We start from the raw sequence: 13,691 nt of genomic DNA on the forward strand, positions 1-13,691 counted from the left end.
ACCAGGATCTTCTTGAGCTTGCACCAAGACTTGGTTTTTGATTTCGGTTGGACTTGCCCTAAGATGACTACCTGGATTGGAGCGGGCCAGAGACTTGGAACATGACCCACCTCCTTTTTTGTGCTTGGCAATGCTAAGCTTCGCCCCCCACTCCCTGATGACTTTCAGGTGCATCAGAAAGCATGTCACATGACATCTAATCAGAGACACCAGAGGCAAATGGTGTCTGAGTTGCTAACAGACACCGTCTTCCTGCGTTCGCAGCACAGTTTGAAGCCTCTTGTCTTTATGGTCGGGGAAATGTTTTTTGAAGCAAAAAAAGTTAAGTGTCGGTAAGCCAACGACAACGTTTGGGAGTAGCGCTTAGGAACCATGTTGAAGGGTGTGGAATCAAGGGAATGATTTAAAAGAACAAGGTAAGTGCCTCCATCTGGCATTAGGCCATCACTTCTGGATGAAGTATGAGGCCACTGCGAAGTGAGGTAGCGCAACCTATCTGTACGGGGAAACAACTGCTGGAAAGCGTTCCATATCCAACCTAGGAACTAATCTGTGGGTAGGGGTATACATTGGAAATATTTTGCAGCTCAAGCCTGCCACCTGTTCATAGTTCACAAATGAAGTATGGGGGGGGTCTGCAGCCGCGGAAAATGGCAGCGTAGTTCGTTAGCTGGGCTAGCAGCCTAAGTTTTACCCTTGAAATACGGCATAATCCGATCACCGGTGCGGACACTGAGCACGCCCACAGTTGTGGGAGAGTGGCTGCAGTCCGCGACGGTGTCCGGCAGCAGCTCTGAGCATGCGTGAATGTAGCAACGCAGCGCTCTGATCCCAGCCTGCTTCTGCGAAAATGCCGCCCACCCGGAACAGTGAGCGAAGGCTGCTTGCGGTCCTGTTGCATATACGGCGCATTGGCGAGGCTGTCCGAGCCCCTCAGCGGCTGAGAGTCGCATCTTCCAAATAACGGGAGCCCTGAAGTGAAGTGTGGTGAGGCGGCAAGAGCAGTAAGCGGGGGCTGCAGCATCAGATATCAACCGCCATTTGCTGTGAAGTGAAGTGGAGCCAGGAGTGACCGGGGGGCTTCCCCAAGTTTGGTGTCCAATACCTCGAGTCCTCGGGCAGTTGACTGTGCCGGCCGGGTGCCCGGGGTTGTACGGGGCCACAAAGACAGTGCGACTGGTAGGCGGCCCCTCGCCCATTCGGCTTGCGGTTGTGGCAGTAGTTGGAGAGCACCTCTCAGCGTGTGGTGAAAGACTGTTTTATGCATGAGGCCCGAGGCATACCATATTCTGATGGACATTGCGCTTCGCGAGGGCCACGATTGCGTCCCCTGTACTGCCTCCTACGAACTGGTGCGAGTACCTGTGGAGTGCAGGTGTGGCAGCAGATATTTGGCGCTGGTCTGTTTAATGGACGCTCCCGAAAGTGAAAGCGGCCAGCGACACAGACCAGTGGTGAGTGACAAGCCTACCAGATCCTGGAGACAAGTGGGTTGCCTTGAGGCTGAGTGGTAAGAAGCTGTCAGGTGTTAGTGCAGGACCAGGCGGAGCTCCCTGGAGTGCTGGTGCTCAGCTATATCCTAATTACCAGCCCACCATGGGCCATAACAGGATTTGGGCCAAACCAATCCAATCGACAAATCACACTGTCACAATGAACCAAGAGAATGGCGTGACGGGTGGCGGTCAAATCGACGACCCAGAGAACTGCGGCCCAGAGCCCTCTTTCAAAGACATAATGAGGGCCATCAGAGACTTTCGTGGTACCCTGGAGCCTAAACTGGATTCTTTGACATAATAGGTTAATCTCCTGCGGGCGGATTTCTGAAAGATGTCAGAAAAGGTCTCTGCTGCTGAAACTGGAATTGGAGGCCAACAATCGAAGAAGAAGAGGCTGGAGGATCAGGTGGCCGCTCACACAAAGAACCAGGCCGACATGCACGCTCGCCTGGAGGACCAGAAAGGTCAGGCTCGTCGTAATACTATTTGCATAGTTGGGGTGCCGGAAGGAATAGAGGGGCCATCGACGGACTGGTTTGTAGAGGACATGATCCTCAACCATCTGAAACCTAAACGTCTTTCCAATTTTCAAACTGTTGAGCGGGCGCAGAGCCCTGGGGATACCCCTCACATGATCATCGCCTACATCCTTAATTTCAGAGACATATACCATATTGCAAGCGGCACGCACTGGCTAACTGTTGGTCGACAGAGGAAGCGGCTGAACTCAGCGATGAACCGGGGTGACTGAGCAGCAGATCTGGGGAATGGGCGATCTACCTGTGGCGGTTAACAGCAGACTGCTGCATGATTTTGAGACTGCTCTAGCACCGTTGTGTCAGGTGGTAGGCCCAGAATAAACTTTGCCTTTGGGCTTCGAGGGATGGGTGGCCGGTTGGTTTGGTTCCATGACAGCTGGGCGAATGGGACCGGGGCTCTTAGTCCACTTTTTGAAAGAGAATGTATGAGCTGCGAAAAGTCCTTGTTCTTTATTGGACTCATGAGTCTGGCGGGGGGGGTGACATTGTATGTGGGCAGCTCTGCGATATATAGTGTGGGGGTGTATGATGCAACACTAGTTGTGTACCTCTTCCTTAGGTCTGCAGGCCCATGTTTCCTCTTAAATGGTTTTGGTTGTGTTATAGGGGTGACAGGCAGTCTGCAAATTTTTCCGGTGGGTGGTTTGGGACTCACCTGGCAGGGAGGCAGGGAAGGAGTGGTGGGGAGTTTGGGTGTTGGTGGGTTGGCCTGGGGGGGATCCGAGGGAGTTTGCGGGGATGGGAAATTTGCTCATGGCCATCTTATTCAGAACGTACAGGGGACTGTGGGGGGGGGGACACGGAGACAGTAATTCTTCCGAGGGAGTGGGTGGGTTATCAATAGGATAGGTGACTCAGCTATGATAAAAATCTGGACCTGGAATGTTAATGGGCTGGGCAATAAAATTAAGCAAACATTGGTGCTGCAGCATATAAAGAGACACAGCCCGGATGTGGTCCTTATTCAAGAATCGCATCTGAAGGTGAATAGGTGTAAGGATTTCGATCGATTTGGCTACAAAAGGGTTGTGCACTCAGGGTTCACATCTGGGGCACGTGGGGTGGGTATATGAATACGTAATACCCTACCTTTTGTTAATTTGGGCACTTGGGTAGATGAGGCGGGTTGTTTCGCCGCAGTGGCGGGTGGATGGAAGGGACGCACATTGATGTTCGGCTCGTGCCATATACCCCCTGGGCTTCATTCTGGGAGCTTTCCCAAACTGAGCACGTTTCTGACAAACCTCCCTGAGGGAACTCTACTTCTGGGTGGCAACACTAATGCGGTTATGTGCCCAGATATAGACCGGTCCAATGCCCCCGCAGGTAGGAAGGGAGAGAGGGCCCTATCGGACTTTGTCACTGCCATGGGAATGGGAGACCTGTGGCAGGCACAGAACCCCACACTTAGGCATTACACATTTCACTCTGCACGGCATTGGGTCTTCTCCAGGATTGACCATTTCCTTATGCGTTTGGATCAAATGGGGGACTTTGGTACTACTTCTCACCTAGCTAGAGGGATCTCGGATCATTCCCCGGTTTGCACCACACTTGGGGGCCCTGTCGTAAACAGAGCGTTTTTTCCGAGAATAGACCCTTTGCGCCTTCAAGACCCTGAAATTGGTAATAGGCTCAGGAAAGGATCTGAGCTGTACTTTGAGGAGAATCAGGGATCCGTGGACTCCCAGATTGTCTTAAGGGAAGCCTACAAGACAGTGCTAAGGGGATTAGCTCAGTCACTTATTGGGGAGAAAAAGAAAGAGGAGTCCCACCAGTTTCGGCTCCTGGAGAGGGAGAGCCATTAGCTGGAGGGGGGACGGGCTGCAACCCATTCCGTGGACACAGGCGTAAGCTGAAACAGAGTGATCTCAAGGCTTTGGCCGAGAATGAAGCCAAAGCCTATGCGTTGGTCATCCAAAACAGACTATACGACATCGGTGATAAGGCGCTGAAATTATTGGCGTGGTTGGAGCGCTGAGACAGAGATCAATCGTGGGTAGCGGCAGTACAGCACAGATATAGCAGAGGCCTTTGCGGCACACTTTGAGAGGGTGTACTCACCTGTATGCACTAGAACAGAAGAGGATTGTGAGGACTTCTTGAGGGACTTTGCTCATCTCCTCAGTCAATGCGGCGAGCGCAAACGACTAGAGGCGGATGTCACAGTAGAGGAGCTAGGAAAGGCGCTCAACTCATTACAGTCGGGCAAGGCCGCTGGTCCGAATGGATTTCCAGTTGAAATTTATAAAAGGCAGGCATCGGTCGTGAGCCCCCATGCTGGAGATGCTCAAGGAGGCGCGAGAGCGCGGGCACTTGCCACCTGACCAGAGAGGCAAGATCGTGGTAACACACAACGCTGAGAAGCCAGTGGGCCGGTGTCCCTTTACATACCTCGCAGAGATATGAGTATGTGCGCCTCCAACATGTGCTCTGCTCCCACATACCTAGTGGCATAGTAGTCCCGGAGTACTCCCCGATGGAAGATCGTTTGTTACTACACCCAATCGAGGAGAAACCCACATCCACCATTTACCAGAAATTAATAAACAATATACCGGATCCCTTGGTCAGTCTTAGAGCGGCCTGGGTTAAAGACCTTGGAAGCCTCGATGAGGAGACTTGGCAGGATGCGCTCCAGGAGCCCAGGGAAATCGATATCCGATCTAGGTTTCGGCTCGTACAGTTCAAAGTCCTCCATTGCACATACTATCCTCGCACTCACCTTTATGAATGGGGAAGGTGTCTGTCGGCGCTCTGTGTGCGGGGCGGTCAACAAGAGGGCTCCTTTCATATAATTTGGGAATGCCCGGTGATCAGAACATTCTGGGCGAAAGTTACGGCCATTATGTCCAGGGTTGCAGGAGTGCCTGTCCCAATAGACCCGAAGTGGCTCCTCCGGCTGATCAAAAGGGACAGCCACTGGTCGAGGTATGTTGAGATATGGCGGCGGGGGTAGCAAAACGGAATATTGCTAGGGCATGGGGGGTGCAGGTGCCCCCTTTATGGGAAGATTAGCAGCAGGACCTAGACTGGTGTCAAAGAGCGGAAGAAACCGTATATAAAAGCAGGGGGTGCACAAAAAAATGGAAGAAAATATGGGCGCCATGGCGCAAATACAGAGAGGCAAGTGCCCTTGTGGAGGAATAGTTAAATCTTATTGATGAGACATTTGTGATTCCCTGATGTGTAACTCCCGAATGATGTCTGTATTGTTCCCCAACGTACTATTTGTACACAGCATTTTATCGTACGGTCTTATGAGCATTGTTAAAAATAAAAAGATTTAAAAAAACAAAACATGAAAAGTATTAAGGGATCATAAGAAAATGAGGCAATTTCAAATTAAAAAGTATCTTTCTGTGAAACCAAAGGAAAAACAAGTGTGTGGGGACTTTTAGAAAGGCTTATCTAATTCAGTCACACACACACATTTCCGTTTAAATTAAGTGTATGAGAAAGTAATCTACACAACTCCATTTAGAATGATTACTTTTGGCTTTCTAAGCCCTCATCACTAGTATGCAAATTACATTTCCAACAGAAAGGAAGACAGCAAAAAGCATTTAAAGAGTAAAGAAATACTTAGTGAAATATAACGTACCTTTACAGCCGCCAGTTTTTCATTCTCACAAGGTCTTGACGTACCTGCAAATAGGAAAGTAAAAAAAGGTTTGTGGATTAAACCAAGCACATAGCAGAAGAGCATTAAAGGTTGAGCAAAATCATGTTATCGCTTTATCATATTTTAATTGTACATTAGTGTACCATGTAGTGAACTAAAGCCATGGGGGTAGCAATAAAAAAAGTTCGTGGAACATTTGACTAAACTGAACAGCACATCAACAACATGGCAGGCAACTGAAGAAAGCAATGAGGGACCAGAGACCCTTTCCCTGCCAGTATGTTTCACTGACTGGAGAAGAGTTGCCTGCCTAGGTTGCAGAGTGGGGGTCATGGCAGTAAAACTGTAGACCCTAAGGCAGACTAGGGCAACTAGGAAGTTGCTGGCTGTCGCTGAGGCATGGGCCTTAACTTCTAGGAGGGTGTGCGGGTCCACCTAACCCACATGCCACTACCCCACCCCCTCCGCCCCCTAACAGCCAGTGGACAGAATGGAGACATTTACAATTCCTCAAAATGACCCTGCGGCTTCTAACTAGAGCAGATTAATAGTGTTGAGTAGGCACTAAGAATAAGTGGGGAGAAAACGAAAAGATGAGGATAATACAGAGGAGAAATGAACAGAAGTGAGAATTAAACCTGCATTAAAAAAACACGTTAAAATAATCAAAACCTTCAGTTCCTGTGGCCATTGTTTAAATATAATTGTGCTACTAGGTCATGGTGGAAGCCCAGCAATGAGAGCTCACACACACACACACTAAAAGATGGTATGCTGGGACACACGGTCTTACCATTTGAATCTCAGTACATCAACTGTATCTTTAACTCGCTGTAAAATTTATATGTGACAAAAAACCCTCTCTAAAGTGCACATGTGCAAATCTTTTATTGCCAAGGCCTACTTCAAGTAAAATCTCAGATAGTAGTAAAAATGAATTGGCAGATTGTACATAGTCATAACACAGCATCAAGAGTTCAGCAGCTACAAGTATAACTGTCACAAGGCAACTTGAAAGCACCAATGTGTGTGTTATACAGAGGAGCCAGTTTACAGTGATCCAGAGGCCTACTGCAGTCTTTTCGATGACCAAAATGCAATCTGTTAGAAAAGGATGTTGTTATTTTAACCGCATGCGCGCTGCGGCTATTTTTGTGCTACGTGGCTTTTTTCTAAAAGCCGCGTTACAAGACGAGCTGAGCTCGTCATCAGCGTGCGAGCGGCAGGACTCATGACGAGCTCAGCTAGTCATGAGCGCCGAAGGGGTTAAAGTATCATAATAACTCCAATGTAGAACTACTGATTGGTATTGTTAGCTGGATGCTCCAAATAGGAAACTCCTATTCAAAAATCAACAAGGTAATCAAAGGCCAATTCCAATAAGAGGGACTTCAAACTCCAAATAACCAACAGACTAAAAGAAACATATCTCCACAGAAAAGCGACAGTGGGAGCCAAAACTTCACAACCAATCAATCAGGATATTTAGAAGGCAGTATCCAAAGATTTGCTTGAAGAAATGTCCGTATTCTATTTTATTTTGGGAAGAGCATGTCAAAGTTCAAGAATAACAATGGTATGCTGGTGTTTTACCAGGCACCTTCTATTTGTTCTCAATCCTAAGCAACTTTATTTGGTCACATCTGGCCTGCAAATTTCCCCACAGTAGGTCACATGGTAAACATTATGGCATAACGGAAATATGATTTTCAAAGATGTGTTTGCCATTTCAAGCAATAAGGCTTACAGATTCAACACAAAGAAACCACCATTTGTGCAACACACACACACAATATTGACCAGATAGAAAACCCATCCACTTGCGAACCACAAACATGCACTACACATACATGTCTCAGGAAAATGTCACCACATGGGTCGACACATGTACTAGAGCAGCAATAAGTCTCCTGACAAGGGTAAAGGCAAAAATGTCTACAACCCAGGAACTTAATTACAGTGCCACTACGGTCAGGCACTGTACTGCCTTGGTGGAAAAGCAATACATAACAAGCATTTGCAATGCAATAAGTCTCACATTACTAAAGGTTTGAGCTATTGGCGTTGCATTATTTACAGCACTAATACCTGAAACGTTCAGTAATGCGAGACTTATTGCATTGCAAATGCTGGTTTTCTCACCTCTCTGAAGTGAAAAGGAAAGAGAAGCAGGTGATGACAGTGTGTCGTAATTTGTTTCAATTTTACGGCTGTTGCATTAAGTTCACTGCTGCAGCAGAAAAGTGTCTCCCCTGTTTGAAATGGAGATTTGCACAGTTGCACAGTTACACGCCACAAAAAATAACAGCCAGAAACTTATGGAATGCTTCCATTTGGGATTTTACATTGGTACATTATTTACACTTGGCTAGCACAACCTCTTCCTGCTTATGCACACGCATAAACACTCACATGAATGCGCCCTGGTTGCCAGACAGAATGGATTAGACCTCAGAAGGCGAGGGTCCTGGGAAGACCCTGTAGCCTGGCGATAGGAACCTGCCAGCTGGCAGCAGTCAGCACACGCAAGCTGTAGCAAGCCACTTTAGCTGTGCCAAACTGTAACAGTGGGAGTTGAGCTATGCCAACCTGAGCAGACGGGGGACCTGTCCATTAGTTTTAATCTTGAGGCCTAGCAATATGGGCCTGGGCAATGGCTTAAGCCGCCAAGGTGGACAAAGCAACTCAGGTCACCAAGTCAGGGGGGTTTCAACAACAGGGGGGCACAAGCTGTAACTGCTCGGTAGATGTTAACCTTCCTGTGAAGGGTCCCTGGTGCGACTTGCGAAGCAAGCAACACAACCACTAAACGGTGTGTATCTCAACACCTCAAAAGTACAAATCTTTTTTTAAAAATCAGCGAGTCACTTACTTCATTGTCTATTTCAGCATTCATCAGTGCACAAATTCTGTCTGAAAGTGCTATGGACTAAATAAAGTCAAGTGCTTCGTAAACTTGGAACCATGATGAATGCCTTCCATTAAGCCCCTACTAATAGGTGAAAATCAGTAAAGGGACTAGAAAAAGGACAATGGGATTAACACAAGAAAACCAAGGGGATAAAAACAAGTGAAAGCCCAGGGGAGGAGGGGCACAGGGTGGCACCAATGTGGTATGGGCGGGCAAGGAGGGTAAACCCCCATGCTCACAAAAAGCAACAGCAGCAGAAACTGAAACAAATTATTATGAATTTTTTTTAATATAAAAGCGGGGGCCGTGCTCAAACAAAGCTCGGCGCCCATGTTGCAAATATGAAAGCGGGCACTGTGCAAGTAAACGTTAAGCGCATGGCGCCTGTGAAGTGACTTGTAGGTTTAGGTTTTACAATGAAAATACAGCGACCTACGCATTAACATAGGCATGCGGAGCCATTGTTTAAGTGAAAGTGCGGCTTGGGATGCTTCAAAAAATAAAGAGTATATATATTTGGTAGCCTGAATACGACAGGCCTTGTATAAAGAAAGGGGTGCAGTCAACATTGTTAAAGTGAAAGCTAAAATAAACAAAGACAGGGCGGTCAAGCAGTGTTGTGGAAGGGGTATGGCAAATAAAAGCTGCCAGAACCGAAGTAAACAGAATAATTAAGGATCAGACGCACGCCAACAAAAAGAAGAGTGCAGTCAAAGGTCTCTAAAGAACATTGACGAGTAAGACGGATGTAACAGGGGCTGTCCTCATGCAAGAAGCCAATAAAACATATGGGTGGCAGAGCTTCATGTCCATATCCTGAATATAGCAGGGCCATGGAAAAGCCCTGCTGTCCTTGAATCAATCCAGCACAGAATACATCTGGTTTCGGAAGCACTGAGTAAGTCTGGTTTCTGAAGAGACGGGTGTCATCAATGGACATGCCCATAAGTGATGCTTGACATCCCCTGACAAGCCAGTTCTCAGCTAGACATGGCGCCATAAGGCCACCATCTAGAAAACCGATCTGCCCTGCGAGTCTGTGGTACCCAGTCCACATCTGATCGTAAACTTAGCTGCATCTCTCCAGTCAACAGCTTGAGGGAAGTATGGTCCCAGACCTCCTTTGAAACTATGGGCAGAAACTGCACAACCGAATCCCTTAGAGCATGGGAGTAACCGCCCAACAGGCACACAATGTTCATGGATTGCTGTGCCTGGCTGTTAAAACAAAAAACCTTCTTGCCTAAGGTGTCCAGCCTCTTGGATTCCCTATCCAGCGAGGCTGTAGGGAATGCACGAGGATTTACACTGGAAGTGGAGGCTTGGACATCCAAGCTCTCCAGGGTAGGGTGTTTTGTGAGGTAATTGGGTCCAGTGGGGCGGGGTGGTGCAATCTTCCTGTTCACAGGAGCCCATGTGCTGGGTTTGTACCAAGTCCCAAGCAGGACATCTGTAAGGGTTTCATTAAATGAGAGAAGTGGTTGCGAGGGGGTCACTCCCGGCTGAAGCACCTGCCAAGATATTAGTCTGGAATACCACAGAGGGTAGGCTAATGTCCAAGACCTTGGCCACCCTTCTCACCACCATAGGAATAGGGCTCAGGTTCCGGCCTGGAAGGCTCTAGTCTGGTTAGACAATGCCTCTCCAGCTCCGTGTCAGTCGGGGATCAGAATGAGGATGGTGCCCCCAGAGGGCTTCAGAAGCTTCTGCATCAGGACCGGCACCGTGGAAGGTTGAGATGGTACAACCAGTGTTGTTACAGATCCATCAGTAGATCCAAGGGGCCCTAATGGCGCCAGGGGCCGAGCTGCCGGTGTGGAACCAGTAAGGGACCCTCCAAAACCCAAGGGGCACAAAGGTGCGCCGGCTGAAATGGGAAGCTCAAATATGAAGAGCATTGCATGAAGAAACTCCAAAGGTGAGTGGAATTTGTTACGGCTCCCAGAAACTCAGGGAGGTGCGGAATAGGCTCAGGCACAACAACGGACCCTGGCCTCAGATGACTACACTCCCTCGTCTCATCTGAACACGGACAGCCGGGGTGAAGTTGAAGAACTCTTAGACTTCTTGCTTTTCTTCTTCTTGAGTGACTTACACGAGTGGCCAGACTACTTCGAATGCAATGAGAATCTTGGACTCAGTGTCCGATCTCAGGACCTTCCTCGCAACCGGGATCAAGACCATTGCAGTGTTGCAATTCAGGCAGCAAGGAGCTTGAGGGACCGCTTCCTCAAGGCCTTGGGGTAAATGGCGCGGCAATTGGTGCAAGTCTACATGGCATGGTCGTGCTCCTAAAAGAAAAACAAAATATGGGACTGTCACGACACCTGTTGATGACATCGTCTCAAGGTTTAAAGCGGGACATCCCTGCCACACCTGGAGAAGAACTCTTGACAAAACATTGAAAAAGCAGTCAGAAAGTGAAAGATCTGTGCTGGCTGGCACGGAAAGAAAGGAACGGACAGCGTGCTGGGGTGTCTCCTATATAGGCACCACACCTGTCACTTTCGGCGTGGACAATGCCAAGCGGAGCCGAATAACGAATAGTTTACCGGTCGGTGTAGTTTTGCAGCTTGAAGATCTTTATGGATTCAATATGCTGTTCATTATTCCGCGGTCTAGTGGTTGGGTCCGGAATCTTAGTCTTTTTTTTCTTTTTTCGTAGCCCGGGTGGGCGTCGACGTCCCACCTTTTGGTGTACTTCCTGTGACGTTGGCACGCTTCCTGCAGAAGCTCCCACCTTTGGGCGCCATCTTCGGATTCTTTTTTCTTATTTTTGTGTTCGGTTTATGAATCCTTTGGCAATGTTTTTTATTTCTTCCTCCAGTAAGTGATTTTTCCGCTTTGTCCTTTTAAGGTGTCTCTTTCTATATTGACCTTGTATTACCTATTACCACCTTGTTCTCCTGCCTCATCTTTCTGGCAGAGGTGGGTGGGTTCGCTAGTGAATCCAGAAAGATCTTCAAGCTACTAAACTACACCGACAGGTAAGAAACTATTCATTTTGCAGCGTGAATCTTTCTGGATTCACTATGCTGTGCATAGACTTTGTAGCGGTGTGTTATGTTAGAGGCGGCTGGGTGGAAGATGAGCGTTGGTTGTTGAATATATGTTGAAGCACCTTCTGTCCTACTTGTGCTTACTTGTTCATTTGTATATCCACACAGTAGTGCTTAGTGAACGTGTGCATTGAAGCCCATGTTGCCGCCAGGCATATGTCTTGAATGGGTGTGTTAGCCAGGAAGGCTATTGTTGCTCCCTTCCTGGTAGAGTGGGCTCGTGCCCCTTCTGCTAGTTCTTGGCCTGCCTGTTTGTGGCAGAATTGTATAGTTTGTGCGATCCATTGTGTGATGGTTACCTTTGTTACTGGTCTACCCAGGAAACTGCTTGCGAAAGACACAAAGAACTGCTTTGTTTTCCTGTGCTCCTTAGTTCTTTCCATGTAATGCATTACTGCTCTTCTAGCGTCCAGAGTGTGCAGTGCCCTCTCTGCGCTTGTGGATGGTGTCTGAAAGAAGCTTGGTATTTGTACCGTCTGGTTCATGTGGAACCTGGACACCACCTTTGTCATTAAGTGTGGGTGCGTTCTCATTACCACCCTGTCATTGTGTATTTGGATGTAGGGTTCCTGTAGTGTTAGGGCTTGCAGCTCGCTTACCCTGCGCAGCGAGGTGATTGCCACCAGAAATGCTGTCTTCATTGTTAGCATTTGTAGTGTGGCCTTATGGATGGGTTCAAAAGGTGCCTTCATGAGTTTCCATGCCGGCGGCGGCATCTTTTTAGGTGGTGCTATCCTTTTTGCCTCTTCCAGGAATCTCTTTACTACTTGTGATGTAAAGAAACTCCTTCCTGTCTCGCCTCTTGTGTAGCCCACTATCGCTGCTAGGTGTACCCTCAGTGAGGGTGAACTCAGTTTTGCTTTCATCAGGTGTGTGAGATATCTTAGCACCGTTGATTCCTTGGTCATCCTTTTGTGCAGTTTTTTCCTACTGCACCATTTGGTGTACCTGTTCCATTTTGCCGCATAACACTTTCGTGTTGTAGGTCTCCTTGCCTCCCGTAGCACCCGTAGGGGGCTCTCTGGTAGCCTTAGGTATGCGAACTCTATGTCCCCAGGAGCCATGCAGCTAGGCTGAGGCTCTCTGGCTCTGGGTGCAGTACTTCTCCGTTCTGTATTTTCTTTTTCCGAATTTGTTGGGTGGCCCCTGTGCCATTTCAATTATTTGTGAGTACCAGGTCTCCCTTGCCCACTGTGGTGCCACCAGTATCAGTGTCATGTTGCTGGTTCTGCACTTGTTGAGTACCCTGGGTATCAGTGGTAACGGGGGGGGGGGGGGGGGGGGGCGAAAGCGTAAGCAAATGTTTTCGACCAGCTTGTCCATAGGGCATTCCCCCAGGGATCTTTCCCCTGGTTGCCTGGATGCTAAATTTTGGCATTTTGCATTCTGGTGTGTTGCAAATAGGTCTATCGTCTATGTTCCCCCCCCCCCACCTTCTGAATAGCCTTTGCGTTTCCTGTGTATTGAGCTCCCACTCGTGGAATGCCGATGTCTGTCTGCTGAGCCAGTCCACTTCCAAATTGTCCTTCCCTGGTAGGTGTACGGCTAGCCGGTCTATTTTGAGTGGGAGGGCCCATCTCCATATCTCCTGTGCTAGGTTTAATAGCAGGGCTGATGTGTTCCTCCCTGCTTGTTGATGTAGAACATCGTTGTGGTGTTGTCTGTTTGGATTAACACTCTCTGGTTGTAAAGTTATTTCTGGAAGGCCTTCAGGGCGAGGAACACGGTCTTTAGTTCCAAGTAGTTGATGTGTTTGACCGCATCCGCTGGAGTCCACAGACCCCTTACCTCGAGCTTGTTCATGTGTGCTCCCCATCCCATCTGGGATGCGTCTGTGGTGATGGGCACCGTTGGGGTTGGGGGTGTTAAAGGCTTCCCTTCTGTTATGTTCTCCTTGTTCCACCACAATATCTTCTCCTGCACTGCGTGCGTTACAACCACTAGATCTTCCCAACTTCCTGTAGCTTGTGACCATTGTTGTTGCAGCCATTCCTGGGATGGTCTCATGTGGATCCGTACATTTGGGACCAGATGTATGCAGGATGCCATCATGCACAT

General features: G+C 48.4%; 1 protein-coding gene across 2 annotated transcripts in view; it reads right to left on the reverse strand.

Moving 5' to 3' along the window:
* The window catches only part of SCAF11 (SR-related CTD associated factor 11), an 864,597-nt gene that overhangs the window by 623,788 nt on the left and 227,118 nt on the right, over positions 1 to 13,691 (reverse strand). For both annotated transcript variants that reach the window (XR_013607094.1, XM_078675739.1), the window contains exon 7: positions 5,643 to 5,686. Coding sequence is in view for 1 of the 2 variants with exons in the window: in XM_078675739.1 (XP_078531865.1) it covers positions 5,643 to 5,686 (44 nt within the window). In the remaining variant the exon portion in view is untranslated. The remainder of the gene's footprint in view (positions 1 to 5,642; positions 5,687 to 13,691) is intronic.

This window comes from Lissotriton helveticus, chromosome 1_1 (genome assembly GCF_964261635.1).
Source record: "Lissotriton helveticus chromosome 1_1, aLisHel1.1, whole genome shotgun sequence".
Classification (NCBI taxonomy): Eukaryota; Metazoa; Chordata; class Amphibia; order Caudata; family Salamandridae; genus Lissotriton; species Lissotriton helveticus.